This window comes from Diorhabda carinulata, chromosome 3, assembly GCF_026250575.1.
Source record: "Diorhabda carinulata isolate Delta chromosome 3, icDioCari1.1, whole genome shotgun sequence".
Classification (NCBI taxonomy): domain Eukaryota; kingdom Metazoa; phylum Arthropoda; class Insecta; order Coleoptera; family Chrysomelidae; genus Diorhabda; species Diorhabda carinulata.
Window position 1 is genome coordinate 23244550 of NC_079462.1, and position 18333 is coordinate 23262882.

The 18333-nt window shown below is 30.8% G+C and overlaps 1 protein-coding gene across 1 annotated transcript; it reads right to left on the bottom strand.

Moving 5' to 3' along the window:
- Positions 1-267: 267 nt before the first annotated feature.
- LOC130891097 (ubiquitin carboxyl-terminal hydrolase 36) lies at positions 268-17973 on the bottom strand. The gene is made up of 9 exons (XM_057795650.1): positions 17451-17973; positions 16870-17108; positions 14561-15006; positions 14223-14498; positions 13226-13541; positions 12879-13145; positions 12547-12821; positions 12276-12488; positions 268-11137 (listed from the first exon to the last, which is right to left on the bottom strand). The coding sequence occupies exons 1-9, from the start codon at positions 17672-17674 to the stop codon at positions 11003-11005; spliced, it is 2391 nt and encodes a 796-aa protein (XP_057651633.1). The 5' UTR covers positions 17675-17973; the 3' UTR covers positions 268-11002.
- Positions 17974-18333: the final 360 nt, after the last annotated feature.

Here is an 18333-nt window from a genome sequence, read left to right on the forward strand (position 1 = left end):
CTATTCATTTATATATAGATGTATAAATATTTATATTGTCACACTATCTTCTGATTATTGTTCTATTCCTAATTTCACAATTTTTTGTTTACTTGTTCACCTTCATCAACGTTTGAGTTATAATGTACCAATATATGACTTTTAGACGTGATCGAATAAAAGATCTAAACGTTAACATTTTAAAAAACTTTATTTTGAGTCCTGAACCCGTAACACCATTCGAAACTAAAAAAAGGATTTTGAAGAAGGAAATAAAAAAATGGAAACTGATTTTCGAATGTCACTGCATTTATTAAAAAAATCTTACATTTTTAAATTGCCAAATAAAACATTCGAAAATTCGGCAGTTGGGAGTTTTTGAACATCAGTATTTAATAAAATAAAAACGAATAAATCAATGACTTTTCAATTTTGTTTATATATATATAAAAAAAGGAGTATATTACAAATGGACTGAAACTGGTAAATGCATTATGACAAAACGTTGAAATAAATACCTTTGCTTAATATACAAAACAATACTAGCGTTTCTATTATTAAAACACTCACATTCATCTTACAATCTAAAAATTATTTAATTAAAAGTAAATCAGTACACCTAATTTGACCACCTCAACTATTTTTATCTCAATTACACACATCATTTACAAATTACATATTTAAAACTACATACTCAATTCCAAAAGAAATAAATTTAGTAACTTTTTCAAAAGAAATAAATAATTGAATAGAATTTAATAGCCTATTATTTTACAAATAAAATGGTTCCAGAATTATGAACATTAATTTCCAAAGCTAATAGTACTTCTCCTTCTCTATGTATCATTTTTCTAAAAACCCTATAAGAACGATATAACCCTTTGAAGGATTGAATTGAGAATTGTTTCAAATATCTGCCAAATATGTTTGATTATGGTGATCATATTTTGGGAATGCTTTAACGTTAGTATAATTGATTACTATTTGGATGGTTTCACCCTTCCGATTTCGTTAAAATTTTAGTATGTTATAGAAAAAAATTACACTGGACAAGAATATATATAGGGCGCGGAAACCATCCCTTCAGGTTTGAAGAATCAAATAATTGTAATAATTTTTTAGTGATTGTAATATTTAAATTAATAGTTGAAAGAAATAAAAGAGGGACAGAATAAGACAGTGTAAAAAAATTGGTATAAAGTTTAAACAACACTCCCCCCCCCCGACTCCTATTACCTATTTTAACTATCGATTTTTATGAAACCATAGACAAAAATCGTTCAATTTGATTAAATGATTACTTAAAAATTAAAAAACTCAATTATTGTAGGTGAATTTTATTATTGTTATACATTTATATATATTTATTATATTGTGTGTTGATGTAATCATTTCCCATAATTATGAAAAGTCACTAAGTGAATATAACTGCTATAAATGCAAATCAGAGAATGAGAAAATTCACTATTTAACTCTTTGAGAAGTTTTATAAAAGTTAAAGTTCATCATAGTCACTTGATGAGTTTTACCATTACATGGTTTCTGTAGGTTATGGCACTTGGTGAATTTCCCCATAGCGGTTTTCTTTGGTACCACATATCTCTCTTTATCCAATTCAACCTGTAAACTACAAGTGAGTTATGGGTTATCCCAATAAAAACATTGTTGTGTTTATTTTGTTCGTTAAAAGTGCATTGTAATCACTTAAAAATGCTCAGTCGCGATAAAAAGCTAGTTGCTTTGATAATAAGGAAAAGGAATCATTAGATGAGAATGGAAACAACAATAGAAACCAGGAGTTTATGATTGAAAACACTGCAGTCACGGTAAGCTTTTTCTCTAGATGTGCATTACTTATTATTCTTTAAATTAATAAAGTGATTTGTATTATTAAAACATTAATTGTTATTTTTTAAATTTAGGAAAACATTGCCCTTAATGAAGACGAAATAGATAACCTGCTTTTAGATTCTGGGTCAGAGTATGTACCTTCTCCTTCAAATTCAACTCTTGATGTTTATTCAGATGAGTTTACTGATCGAGAAAATAATGAAGTATGTTTTTCTTTTATAAAGAATCCGTTATGATTTGCTTCACAAACAATAATAACTAATTGTTTTTATATGACTTAAAACGAAAACTCCAATATTAGAAAGCAGTAGCCAAAAGAAAAAAAGAAGCCGATGGAATAAAGCCAATCCTGAAACCTGGAAGTGCAATATAGCGAAGAAAATGAGAGCTGAAGGTCTTCCTTATGTCACAAGGTGTGGTGAACGCCCAGCCAAGGTACCGAAAAACATCAATTGCAAATGTCGATTTAAATGCAGTGATCATTTTTCCAAACAAGACCGAATTGAAAGTTGTCGAATATTTTGGGCGTTTGATTATAATATACAAAAAGATTTCATAGTTAAATCTGTTAAAATAGTCCCACCAGCTAGAAGATTTGTAAAAGCTTCTAAGCCTCGAAGTGAATCAAGGCAATATTTTCTCAAAAATAGCTCAGGGTTTGCAGCTCATTTTTTCAAGCAACTCTTTGTATTTCCAATGGTCCCATTAATAAAGCACTTTCCTATATCACACCATCAGGGACATTTGGCGGGATAGACAAAAAGGGGAAGAAAGCCTCCACGTAACAAAACCCAGCCTATTGAAATAGATTATGTCAAAGAACACATAAATTCTTTTCCTACTATGGAATCTCACTACACCAGAAAAAATAGTGAGAAAAAGTATTTATCTAGCGATTTAAATATTTCCTCAATGTATAGACTTGACAAAGAATGGTGTGAAATAAAAAATATAAATACTGTTAGCATCCATCAGTATAGAAAAATTTTTTGTTCAGAATTTAATTATTCCTTTTTTGTGCCCAAAAAAGATCAATGCATGTTATGCAGCAAATACAAACTTGCTAAAAAAGAAACCCGTTTAGGTTTAGGAAGATCTGGAGGAATCCTACAATGCTCACATAGAAAGAAAAACAGTTTGCCAAGAATCCAAAAGTAACGACAAAGAGCGTGCAGAATTGGATAGCAGCTTTCAAACCTTTACATTTGATCTGCAAAAAGTAATGCAGCTCCCAACATCTGCGGTTTCCCAATTTTATTATAGCCGAAAAATTTCGGTGTATAACTTGACTTTCTTGAAAGCAAAAACAAAGAAGGAAGTTGTTTCTTTTGGAATAAAATAAATGGGAAAAGAGGCTCTAATGAAATTGGATCTATTATAATGAAATTTATATCCATGCTACCCCTTGGGATAAAAGAAATCTCCTTATTTTCTGACACCTGCACAGGCCAAAATCGCAACCAGCAAGTCGTCGCTGCTCTTCTTTATACCGTTGAGAAATCAAGCCATTTAGAGGTGATTGAACATAAATTTTTGGAATCCGGCCATTCTTGCATGGAATGTGATTTCGTGCATTCCACGATAGAAAGAAAAATGAAAAATCAAGAGATATTTATGATGAATGATTATAAACGAATATTTGAAGGAGCCAGAACAGGAAAAAATACGACACTCTAAAAATGCTTTGAGCTGAAGTAAACAGATTTCTTAGATTTAGGAAAACTCCGATCTAAGGTTATAAAAAATAAAAAAAACTGATATAGAAGGAAACAAGGTTAATTGGATAAAAATCAAATGTTTCAAATAGGAAGGAATAGTAAAGCTTTAGTAATGTTAACATATATATTTAATGCCATATTCAGATTACACTACTGGCCCAGTGAACTAAAAAAATCTGAAATTATCCTCATTCCAACACCAGGAAAGCAGCTACATGACGTCACATCATACAGACCAATCAGCTTGCTATCAACATTATCTAAGGTCTTCGAAAAGTTGGTATTACAGTGTAAAGACCCTATCCTGAATGTGATTCCAAATCACTTATTCAGATTTCACCACAAACATTCCACAGTTCAACATCGAGTAGTGAATGCCATAAATACAAGTATAGAGGGAAAAACGGCAGCCTTCCCGGATGTTAGCCAGGCTTTTGGATTAAGTCTGGCATGTGGATCTGTTAAATAAAATCAATCAGTCATTTCTGTCAAACAGAACCTTCAGAACAAAAATTAGTGATGAGACCTCTGAATTTCAATCTATTAAAGCTTGAGTTCCACAAGGTAGCGTCCTAGGGCCAGTTCAGGTCCTGATATATACTTCTGACATTCCAACCTCAAACTACACTATGGCAGGCACATTTGCTCATGACACAGTGATACTGGCTATACATGAGGATCCAATAATAGCTTCTGCCAATCTCCAAAACCACTTATTTCAGATCGAAGAATGGCTTCAAAGATGGAGAATAAAAATTAACGAAAACAAATTCTAGTACATAACATTTACTCGAAGAAAAAGCCCATGTCCTCTAGTTACTATTAACAACATAATGATACCCGTAACTTCTTGGGTCAAATACCTGGGATTACACTTAGACTCTAAACTCAATTAGAGGGAACACCTAGCCAAGAAACGAAAACAAATCAACTTAAAGTTCCGAGAACTATATTGGCTACTCGGAAGAATATCGCCAGCCTCACTACAAAATAAAATCTTATTATATAAGGCAGTCATCATACCCATCTGGACCGACGGAATAGAATTATGGGAATGTGCCAGCAAATCTGGTATTGCTCTCATAGAACGAGAACAATCTAAAATCCTTCGATCACTAGTCAATGCACCATGGTACGTCACAAACAAATTGATCCATCAATACCTCGGTATTCCAATAATACAAGAGACAGTATAAGAAAGAAGCCCTAACCACTACCTAAAGCTGGACAGTCATCATAATCTACAACTTCAGCCACTAAAGCTAACTGAAACGAAGCTGGCCAATTGATCTCAAATAAAGTGCAAGAGACCTTCTTACTGGAAAAGTCCCGTCAGGACCAACATAGGTTCATAGTCAACAGAATAGCTCATACAAAATGTATTTCTGATTGCTGTTAATAGTACAAAAAAAAGTTTGATTTTACGACTTACTTTTTCACTTATACTGTAGTTTCTCTGAAGATGGGAGGAACACTTCCAGAAAGCTTGGATTATAATTTAATAGTTTTCATTTTCCAAAATTTGCTATAACCTCAATATATTGTTTTTTTTGTCATATATATATATTCTGACTTAGCGTAATTATCTCTATAACATGCTGAAATTTCAACGAAATCGGAGAGGTGTAACCTAATCTAGATAATTACCGAAATTATTTTATAAATTGTCCCTTCAGACTTTTCTACACTAACAAGTGATTTAGATTGGAAAAATTGACCCTTCCAATAATCCTTCAAATTCATATGGGTAGAGTAGGTGTTGACATTAAATAAATTATTCTAATATCTTATAATCGCTATCAAAATTTGATTTTTGATTTAGTTTTAATCCAAAACAGACATCTGTGACTATAATCGTTAAATTTCTATAAAACATCGAGTAGATAATAATGCAAATTAAAGAAAACTTAGATAAAGTGAACTTCTTAATTAATGGGTAACACTACTGTAAAAATTTCAACAAATCTATATCTTTAGCTAAAATGGTAGGAATTACGTTAAAAATGAATTTACGAAAAAAATTTCTCTGAGTTATGAGCATCAGAGTATTCCACTGCGCGGTCGTTCCGACATGTTTACCCGCCTCAGATATCCCTTATTTTGGGGTCACACTAACGAGAAATACCATTAATTATCGCGATAATGGACGTTAACCGTAGGTGGAGCTACGAGTTAACGAGATAATTTAACAACTGCATTAACATTGCGCCCTGCCATACTACGTATTGTCAGTGTGCGTCGTGAGCGCGACGGGATCGCAGGTGATTGTCTTTGAAATACGTACTATGGCTATGGAGTTGAGTAGCGAGAAAGCAATTGCGTTTCTCGAGATTCTGCAAACAGAACTATGTTTGTGGGATCCGAAACTCAAAAATTTCAAGAATCGTTGAACGCAAAATGATGCTTTGTGACGAATAATGGAATTATTAAATTTTAAAAAAACCATCGAAGAAATGAAAAAGAAGAAGGAAACCTTAATGGTTATTATAGAACCCATTTAAACAGAATTAAAAAGTCTTTGAAGTCTGGAGCGAAGATGACGTATACACAATTAATTGGTACGTATTCGAAACGATGGACAGTTTCCTACGAGGAGGATGTGATTGATTGTATCATCCACCATCTTCTTATTCTTTGTTTCCTCTTGTTCTTCATTCGGTAATGATTCAATAAATTCGGATAATAAAAATTTACATGATTTACAGAGCTCTGTCGACATCCATATTGCTTGAATTAAAGTAAAATTAACACTGTTTTCATTACCAATAATGGGCATTCACTTTGATTGTTAAAGTGTAGCCACTCAGCGCGTTAATGTGCATTGACGTTAGCCGCTAATGTGGCCCCAGCATTAGCGACTATTTCTACTAGTAAATAGTGCACACGGCTACCTATGGGTGGCACTAGTGAGATTATGAACTTTCTTTGTGCGAGTCACTTTCTTTAACTTTAACTTCGTCACAATTGTTCGGCCAATTTTGATCCGATTGATTTAAAACTTTGACAAACGTTCATTACATTATTTTCTAGGGAACTACACATACGATTTTATTAATACATTGAAAACTTTTTATAAATAAATTATTTTTTCGAACTTTCGCCATTTTGTTAAAATTTGATATTTTTTGGAACCCCTACGTACTTCTCTTGCTTTTATTTCGAACATTTTTACGAGGATGTATTGATATCTTATTAGCCTAGACCAGTTCCATGCATAAACAAAATATTGCGTTACCATAGCAACGAACAATAACTTGTGTCAGTGTCAGTGTAAAGTTTGACGTCAAAAAGGTAAACCAGAGTTACGCAATAAAATGAAAGATAAAAGATGTCCACCGATATTGTGAAAATTGAAAAATTGGAGTATCGAGCCACCATCAAGTACCTGTATTTAAAAGGGTTAAGAGGTAAGCAGATTTACGAAGATATACTTAATACCCTTGGTGATCAATGTCCTTCGTATACGGCCGCAAAAATTTGGACTGCAAGCTTCAAAAGAGGTAAATTTTCCATTGAAGATGATGACCAATCGGTCGGCCAGTTTCTGTGTCAGTCCCCGAAAATATCGATGCCATGACATGATTTTATCAGACCGTCGAATTGGGCTAAAACGGATATCTAAAGCACTGAATATTTCATACGAACGCGTTCATCATATAATTCACGTCAATTTGGACATGAGAAAAATTGCTGCAAAATGGATCCCCAAATGTTTGAATGTTGACCAAAAGCGTGCAAGGGTAGAAGCATCGCGTTCGATCTGTGCTCGATTTGAAAACGATGTAGACTTCTTAAACCGAATTGTAACTATGGATGAGACTTGGGTACATTTCTACGATCCAGAAACAAAGCAACAATCGATGGAATGGCGACACACTGGTTCTCCAAGACCTAAGAAGTTTCGTGTCCAAAAATCTGCTGGAAGAGTTCTTGCTTCAGTTTTTTGGGATTTCCAATTTGTTAGATTATTCAATGATTCTGATTTTACTGGACTTCTTTCATTATTTTTCGTTTCATCTTTAATTTCTTTAGATTGGATGCTCTAGAATGTATTTTTCAATTTGATCTGTCAGATTATAGTTTCCAAACTCTTAAATGTTTGAAATATATATCGTCATCCATTCTTTTATGATCAAAACTAGTCGAGTCTCAATCGATTTAAAAATTTTCCATTGTCTAGTTGAACTAAAATATTAGCATTATTTTCTTCTTCCTTAATTATTAAATCCATTAAAATAATGCTTGTTTAGTTCAATACCCACTATTATAAATAAAATACATTAACTAACTTTTATATAAACAAATAATTGAGATAGTCAATCTGAGAAGCGCTTATCTCAATTTCTTTAGTTAATTTACATATGTGCGTTTTAAACAGTTTATTCAACAAAATACAAAAATGTAATTGGAATGTATCATAAAATTATATGTCAAAATAACAACATTTATTAATATTTTTCATTTGAATTATTAATAAATTACTAATAGAACTAACTTATCCACTTCCAAGATGAATGAACATATATGAATATAACAATTTATTTCTATAAATTTATATTTTCCATCTACTAACAATTTAATTATTGCTGAGGATGTATTATTACATTAAGCATCACTATTACCCCAACATGATTTTTATTTGGAATTTTATTTGAAAAACCTAGAGACCCTAAAACTAGGTACTTTCGCGTTTTACTGGTACAGAGCCTTGCTTTATGTTTTAAAAGAAAAACGGCCAGAATTGTCAAATCGGATAGGTTCAGTGTTCCATGTTAATGGCAACTAATGAGAAACTATTGGAGCATTCAACCCTGATCTGGTACCATCTGATTATCATTTATTTCGAAATTTGCAGAACTCTTTGAATGGTCAAACATTCACAAATGACGACGACCTTCAATCGCACCTGGTTCAATTTTTTGCTAATAAGGATCAGAAATTTTATGAAGCTGAAAGAAAGGTGGAAAGAGTCTAGCCTCTGCTATATCTAATAATATCTACCCAAATATTATCTACGTTGAAAATATAGATATATAAATAGTAGAAAATTGAACCGAAAAAATATTAATTTTAATAAAGTTTTGATTTTGAAAAATTAACTTTCGACTCGGATTCAAGTTACATTTACTTACACCAAGTATTACTAATAGATCAGGGACTACCGATTGACACTCCTCCCGCGCCCGTCCGAATAGCTGTCTTCACACAATACAAAGGTAAACTTTCTTTTGAGACACTTTTAGAAACCAACGCCCAGGAGACAAAAAATCAACAATAACACAAAAAATGTGGACCCCACAACAAAAAAACAGAATATCAGCAATAAATCATAATAAATCCAAATAAAATATGTCATTTTGGTTCTTTTTCATATAATTTTTGTATAAAAAAATATATATACCTTAGACCTACCATAAGGTGTGTAACGACAAAATAACATCGTCATTTCGATATATGTTATCTATAAGTCATTTTGGGATGACGTCACGTTAGTAAATGTAACCTTTTCTGGACGAATGGCCCTTTTAAAGACGACTTTTGATGAAGTGCATCTTTTTTCTTTAAATATATAATAACGAGCATAAAAACAACATTTATTATAATCCAGGATGTAAGATGAAGTCACAGTTCTCATGCAATATTCCATATGAATGAATCAATGAGTCGAGAACGGAATGCGTCACATCGTTTGCAAGCGAAAAATTGGTTATATTTTCCGGAGAATATCCTGGCAACAGATTTAAGACACACACAACAAATCAGTGTCGCATATATTATAAACATAAAACCCACTTGGCAATGCAAACAGTGCCAGTACCCTTCGCATTTATACCCATGTATAAAATTATACAAGACTTTGAGTTGGTACCTGTTATTTATAAATATTTCTATTTTGTTTAATTTATACATTTGTTTACATTTTGTAATTGAAATGTTGTTTCAAAAATATATTTATATCACCAATATAAGTATATTCCAAATAAAATATATTACTATTACATATTAATCCATATATCAACCAATTAAATCTGTTATATGTACATAAAAGTCTTCAAATTACTCAGTATTCAAAGGGTTAACGTACCCGTTTTTGTTATAGACTATACAACTAGCTTTAGGTTGGGCAGCATAAAGTATTTATAACTGCAAAGTGTTTAGTTTGAATATTTGTAATACTAATATACAGAATAGTTAATTTCTAAAGCCAAAAGTACGTCAAAAAAAAATTTATATAAAACTGAATAAGAAGATACAAAATTACAAATCTAATATTGTGAAGGTGATTATAAGATATTTTTTAGATTCAACATTTAATTAAAGAAAAAACTGTATAAACATTTTTGATTATAAAAATTAATTCCTGTATTTCTGGATCCTATATTATATTTGTATATATCCCCATTTCGAGAGTGTATTTAGGAATTTCTTTGTTCAAATATCAACAAATTTGTTATTTAAACAAAGAAATTTTATCCTGCCATGGGCGACATATTGAATAATTAACAAATGTTGTTATTTCAAGTTTAGAAATTATTATTTTGTGGAAATCAGTCTTGTTGACGAAGTTATATGTATTTGTGATACATTTCAATCATTCATTTCACTACTTTAATGTATTCAAAAGAAAAACTTCAATCTATATAAATAAAATTTACTAAAAATTGAAAGGAATATTATCTAAATTTGTGTAAAATTAGAATGAGCTTAAAATAGCGCAAATATTAAAATTGATGATAATTTTAAAAACTACAGCATTAATAAAAGATACTGTACTACTCTATCAAAAGAGTAATATTTATGACAAGAATATAAAAAATAGTTAACTGCCATATGTAATCTACCATTCGTACCTCTGAATTCTCATATATAATTCAAATTATGCTTAAAGTTGAAAGATTTTCAGAAACTTTTTCAGATTATTATTGATAAGTAGCTTCCACATTGGAGTGCTATAAAAAAGGTAAAACACGTTTTTTGAATGACTAATTAATTGAAAAATCAAGAAATTTATGGAGAAACTAAACAATAAAGTATAAGGAAAGTATACCAAGTAAGAAAGAGAGCGGAAATTACTATAGAATATTCGTAGTATTTTGAAGTTACAACACATAAACAGAATTAATTTGAATACAACATTACTGGTTATATTTTCATTAGATGTTTCTTTAAGAATATTCCACACAAATTCTCTAGTCTACTATCTTACAAAATACGATGTACAGTTTCCACATACCTATAATGATTTCAAAAACTTCAATTATTGTATATTTAGAAATTTCCAGTAATGTAAACATATCTATACTATAATAATTTTCAAATTCAAGTATCATTCAATTTAAAACGCATTTATGCAACATTTTTTACACAAGTCCTCACATTAAAATAAACACAGAAACGTAAAATATACAGAATGTACACTAGTCTAAATTTTCACAAGGCAGTGGTATCATCTATTACTGTCTGTATCGATAATTTTTATGGAAGTTTTTATGATGGAACGTACGCCTATGCCTATTTCCGTTGTAAAAAGGCTTGTAGTTACCTCCACTGCCATTACTATGGTTCCAATTTTTTGCGTTATGGTATTCCTAAAAAACAGAGCAATTGTTGAGCTTTTAACAATTATTTCTGCAAAGCAATAAATATTTTCTAATTTCTTAATGTAATACCTTGGAGGATTTACATTATTTATTAAGAGTATCCAAAGATAATAAAAATTGAGGTTAATAACTTCTTATCTAAAATATTGGCCTTATTCTAAATTCCATCTGCTCAAGATTATTCTCGTAAGACATTCCAAAATATTTGATAAATGTGTTAACCAAATTACAGAAGAAAGAAAAATAACCTAACAAATTCAACGACCTATCTAACTTCATTATACTACCTCCTCTTAAGAACAGTTCCTTCTGGGAAGACTGTACACCACAGACAGGACTTTGACCTCATTTTGAACTAATTAATTTCCATGTCGCCTCTAGCACAGTTACTAGCATCAGACGATCACGAGAGGTCCCCTCTGGGTACTTCAACAATGCAATTGATTTTATTGATCTTTTCAACAGCTGATTGAATCCAGCAACATCTGTATCAAGCTTGTAGCCACCCGCAGTGTCTTTTCATTACTGAACAGGACTTCCTCAGGTGTTCAACTTGAAGTATTGTAAACTTTTAATGGGACTCCCTCTGCACCAACACCAGAATTGTTTGGTTGAAGATTTAACATTGATATTCCTATGTACTGTAATATAGTTAGCTTTTCCAATCAATATGGTAAGTCTTTGAACTAAAGCCTTTTCTAACCTCACAACTGGAAGTTGTTTAACTTTAATGGTAATCTATTTGATAGTATTTTTTAAATCTGTTGTAAATTACCTTTATTAGGGTTACTGGTTCAATTTATTTTTTAAATTCTTTTCTTCCTCTTAGGTTTCCATCATTTTAGTAATTAAATTATACAGAATAGTTTCCCTTGGCAAGATGTTGCTTCTTATTTTATAAAGTGTTATTTCACTGGTGAGATGTCTTAATTAATCCTATTAATTTTCTTTAGTATTCCTGTGCTAAGTAAATGTGATAATAGGTGTCTATTATTATTTAAATAATTACTATTCTTAAAATTCATCTAACCTCAACTATGCAAGGATGAAATAGATATCAACAACAATATTAAAAGAATTAAAAGTAACAAGTATATTCTCAAAATTAATACTTTAAATTACTTACCTGAATAGGATTGTATCCAGGATTCAATTTAAAATTTGATCCAAGTTTGATGTGTTTAGTACGTCCCTGATCAGAACTATCAGGTAGATTTCTCTTTCTATCCTCCCGTCTTTCATTTTGAACTTCTTTATCAAGTTCAGATCGAGAACCATTCCATGTTGATACTGGGGCTGAATAGCCACTATGGGACATTCTGAAAAGCTCACTCACAACCTGCAATAATTGAAATGGTTTATTAATAATTAATTAGGGGTAGATTTTTCTAGTTTACCTTATTTCCCTGTCCTTCTTCTTTCTTGTTCTTCCAACTAGTCCCTTTAGATAGTTCCTGCTTAACATCCGTTGAAGAAGTCACTTGCCAATCACCAATTGCTGCCTTTGTAGAAACTCTTGAGGCCATTTCATTTGGTGATTGATTAGAATCCTCAGAAGAACATGTATCATCAGATTCATAGGGTACCAAAGGTTTGGCAATTGGTGATAACTTTAAAGGAGAGTTTTCCTTATTCTTCTGTTTAGAACTGGAAACTGGACTTAATGTAGGATCTGTAATAAAAGTTAAAACATTGAACACTTAGTATTAAAAATAACGTTTTTGCTTACCTTTGTTAGGGGTAATTTCTGGGCTGGATAAACTGGATATACTGGTTGACACATTAGGAGATGATGATGGTGATGAGGTTTTCTTCAGGGAAACTGGAGATTTAGATTGTTCACAAGTTGAACTAATATCACTATCTTTGTCTTTAGCTACATCACTTTTACTAACACTATGACTATTATCACTTACTGATGGTTTTTTCACAGCTTGATCACCATCAGAATCCTGTTCACTCGAAGAACTGCTTGAATGACTACTGTCAGATTCACCTTGCAACAAAATAACAATTTAAAAATAAAACTACACTATAAATTGGTGTAGTTCGAAAAAAAAAATCATTTAAACATACCTTTGCCATTACTACTAGTCACATAACCATTTCGACTGCTTTCTACTCTATCTGGAGGTAGTTCAGGACCATAAACCTTATCACTTGTGAATCCAATACCATTGGCAAAAGATTTCAAGGCACTTGATGAACTTGCCGAGCTAGAATTCGATGAACAGGCCACTGGATTGGTTTCTGTTGATAAGGAAGGTGTTTTCATTTTACTAACAAGAATTGTAGAGGTCGTTGATTTTTGAGAATAGGGTGATGACTCAAGCTCATAGAGCATTATGTATGCATTTGTATTGAACACTGCTTGGTGGGAAATTGGTCTTACCTAAAAAGAAACATAATTAATCAACTACTGTTTTTTTATAAAACCTTTTATAATAAATACATTATGTATTACCTACGTATTCCAAAAATATATAAGAGTTCACGGAAATTTGAGATTTTGATTTTACAAATATAGGCTCGTAGGAAAAAAGTATTGATGCGTTTTTTGTAGATAATTTTATGATCTACAATTTTTGTCAAAGGTATTTTTATGATAAAACCGTACTGCTGAAAATAAAAAAAAAACTTTTTTTTTTGACTTTTGACCTCTAATAAAATATTTTCCATACACGGGAATGATGGGGAACTTTTAAATTTTATTTTCAATCATATTTTAAACAATTTTACTGGTTTTCAGCTTGGCGGGGATTTATTTAACTTCAAATGTCTAAACTAACTGATCTATACTATCAATCCTGTTAGATTTGAGAAGATTTACTCTAGCAGAAATTTCAACTTACCTATAACATAAAATAAATGAATAGCAAGATGTATCACAAATATTAAAGCTTGGATTATTTTTGTTAATCTAAAAATGATCTTGGAGGACAGATTACCAACCAATGATAATATGTTAGGAGAGAAATATAAAAAATCACATATACATATAACCACTCTGTTGTTGTTAATCTGTAGATTCATTTTACAGTTTACAATATTAGCAAATTTTTCGCACACTTACCATACTATCATCAAACTGAAAGAAATTGCCATTGGGTGCTTGGGCTACTGCTGTGTAGTGTCCACAACTCACAGTAGGACCCATATGAGTTACCAATGCGACTAATCTGTATATAAGAGGCACGTTAGGGCGATGCCTCGCGTATTTAGTCAGATCCAATCTTTGTCTAAAGTTCAAATGTTTAGTTATTTTATTATTACTAACAGAAAATCTCTTTAGTTGGATACAAAGCACCATAGGTGTCCTCTCAATAGAAAATTGCTTTGTTGCTGGAACCTACAAATATTTACGTAAAAATTTTAAAATAAATTCAAATTCTGATTAAAAACAACATATACCTTTTTCTGACAAGATTCACACTGATATGATTCATCATCAAGCTTCTCTCTTGAAAAATACAATTCCAAAGCTTCATCTAGGGTCTGAGCTTTTCTTATATCTAATAATAAATCTTGAAAATGTTGAAATGTCGTACTGACATGTCCACATTTCAAACATCTTACTGCCGATCTTAAATATCCTCCAAGAATCTGATTAAGAGGTGTAGTTTCCTTCACTTTTGAGTCAAAATCAGAATTATTTTTGAAACGACTCAAATATGCTTTTTCCATAGCTTCAACTAGGTATCGTAAAAATTCGTGGGCATCTTCTTGTCTACCTGGTATTAGATTTCGACAGACCAACCTCAGCTTGTTATATATTAACAGTGGACGGATTGAGTTTGCATTACGCTGCTGGGAATCTTGAAGAGTCTTACGCATTGCACAAATTATACACATACCACCTGAAACATGGATAACAAATAGATATCATTAAATATATCAACAAAGTTATTTAAAATGTATATATTATTAGATGAAACTGAGTGTGAGATATGACTTTCAAATGACATTAATATGTATTATTAATGGTCTATTTTCAAAGTATTTGGAATATACTTTTAAAAATAATTGTTTGTTTGATGCTTATTCAAAAGCAACTATTATAATAAAGGCACAATATTTAATTTTGATAAAAGATTATAATAATAGCTGATATTCGCATATATGATTTAATAAACCCATATCGACGATGAAGTACTATTATCAAGTAAGTTAGGTGGCATATTATGAGTGAAAAAGATGACATTGGTACTGAGAAAACAACATCTGTCTATTATTATAATTATTAAACATAACGGAGATATTAGGATTAAGAATTTTTTTATCCAAAAACTTTATGACTCAATTAAATTTGTCTTTAAGGTATAATAAAAAGACTAACATTCTTAATTATAACACTTCTACTCGTTCATTTTAATATAAAAAAAAATTGATTCAAATCAATCAACAATAATGAAAAAAACAAATAGATATTCAGTAATAAAAATAAATGACAATCAGCTGGTAATACCAGTTTCAATTCTTGTAAATGTTTAAATTTTGAAGATGATTTTGGAATAAAGTTAGTTGAAGATAACCTATGTAGATTTGAAACTTTGTGGGAGATCTCCCCATTCCTTATCCAATTTTGTTTTGAAGTTAACAGTATAATCTGGACTAAAAAGTATAGTTGCAAAGCAAATCTATGATGTATAATTATAATTAATGGAATCAATTTATCATTGTTACAAATTATTAATATCCAGTTTAGCAAGTATTGTAAACATAATATAAATAATTAGAAATTAAGATTTGACGCCACTAATAATTTTGTATCTTATACATTTACTACTTAAGGAAGGGAATTACATTTGAAGATTTGGAAAATATATATGTTATTCCTAATTACTCTAAGCAGGTTTTCTTGTATTTGATTGATGGTAATTTCTCATGTTACCTCTTTGTTTTAATTACTTCTTTATGATATTTGGCTTTATTTTATAAAAGTTTTTATATTTGAACGATAGTAATTACATAAGTGATATTTGGTATTTTTTATAATATAGTCAGCAATTATTCAAATAATGAATAATTTTATGATTATCAAGTTTCTGTTATTGATTTATTAATTACTTATGTGCAAATTAAGAAAAAAAATTAAGATTCTCTCTAAAAATGCCTTAAAATATTGAGTTATTTCCCAAAAAAAACTAAATTCTCATATCCGTCTATGCGACAGATGTTACTCATAAAGCAAATAAAATCAAATTAAGTCTGAAGGGTTAACTGCAATCTCCATATAATTGAAATCTAATATATCACATTAATTGATCAGGAAAACAGGAAAATAATTTCAAATAAAAAGGCTAGTTGCAAGATTTTCTCCACATTGTATATATTTAAACTAACGGAACATGGTCTTTATTGGTGGGAAACTCAAACAGTTAATTTTTCTTAATTTACTATATATATTGAAATTTCCTTTTAAACTGAAATAGTACAATTTTGATTTAAATAATTACATGAACACTGTATATTCTCAAAAATGAAATCTCAAATTTATTATTGATAATAAATTAATTCCTCATTTGTTGAAAAATTTTCATTTAGCTTGTCATTTTCATTAAATGTCTAACCAAAATAACTTTTGTTGCATGTTCATTTCAAATTAATAAGTATAATATTCAATTTAAAATACAAGGAATGTTTTGTGTATATACAAGTAAGTCATTAATAATCATTTTAATTTGTGATCAGGCAGTTGATAGTGTATTTCAGATATTTACCTGATTCTTGACAAATTGTAGTATGTTCCTTGTCAGACATCAACCAATTCACTAAAGCTGGTACATGAAAGAGAGCTTGAAGTGTAGAATTTAAATAACAAGTGTTTCCCATATTAAACATACCAGCACCAACGGACCAGTCGCAGTTATTCCAACCAAGCTGCACTGCATTTAATGGAAATAATTCATACTTTGCTAGTTTTAAAGTTTCATCAGAATTCATATCATCTTCAGGTTTACTGCAAAAAAATTATATTGTTATTTTTTATGACCTTGTTATTTTCTTACAATGTTAGAATAACATTTCAAAATTGTTTGGAAGTGAAAATTGTAAAATTAAACACAAATTTTGAATTAAAAATATCTAATTGTTAATGAATCTATGAATATTGCACACTGTTGTTAGTTCTGCTAAGCATGGAATGTAACATAAGCATGTTCAAGTACAATAAACAGTGTTTTAACAATTATAGACTTGAAGTTTCACAAACTGTGTACAGAGGTCTTCAATGACCTAAGTGAGTGCAGAAGTTGCAGCTAACCAAACTTTTTCAGCAAACATTTAAAAACATACAATTTACCTTGGAGGTGGTGTTTCGGGACTCCTTAAAACAATGTATTTCGATTTAAGCCTATCTAGAACAGTATTTTGGTAGCTACCAGCAGACTCAAACTCAATATTGGAGAGCAATGCTTTTTTCGTGGATCCCGCTAATTGTTGGTCCAGATTATTTTCGGCAGATTCATTTTTAGATAATGCGGTGCGAAGGGCCGCATTAACAGGATCCAAGGTGGATGCCGGCATCTCTACTGGAAATCACACGTGTAAAATAACTAGAAATACCGCGTTATCCGATCAACTAGAGTTGTTGCGAAATATGTTCACTCTTTTTCTTCTCATTTAACTCCATAATAGCGAAAATTCATTGCATATGAGGCCATCACAACCTAAAGGTACTCTCTGAGCAATATACTAATATTTACTTAAATCCAATTGTATTGGAAAACACCAACAAAAATACTTTCAACTTTTCACAAGTGCCATTGGCAGTATTGAACTAAACAGCGCATGTCAACGCGCCCCAATTGTTGTCGAGAACTTACGGAAACAACCGACTATAATGAATTGTCATAATATACAACTGACAACTAGGGCATAGTTGAACACAGAACGTAAATATTAATTTGGTGGTTATAATTGAACAGGTTTAGACAACATCCAATTCACATTTTACTGATTCTTAAACAAATAAATTTATAATAATAATAATTCAGTTTTAATGCATGAAGTTGATAATTTTACATTAAATTTATTAGGTAGGGGATCTGTCACGAACCACCTATTTTATAGAAGTTTCTCACAGATGGCCTAAGGTTGAATCATTTTGTAATTAAAATTCAGAGCATTCTGCCAGCATAACTATATTATGTGAAGCTGGCGATTTCGACACAAAACTGGATAAT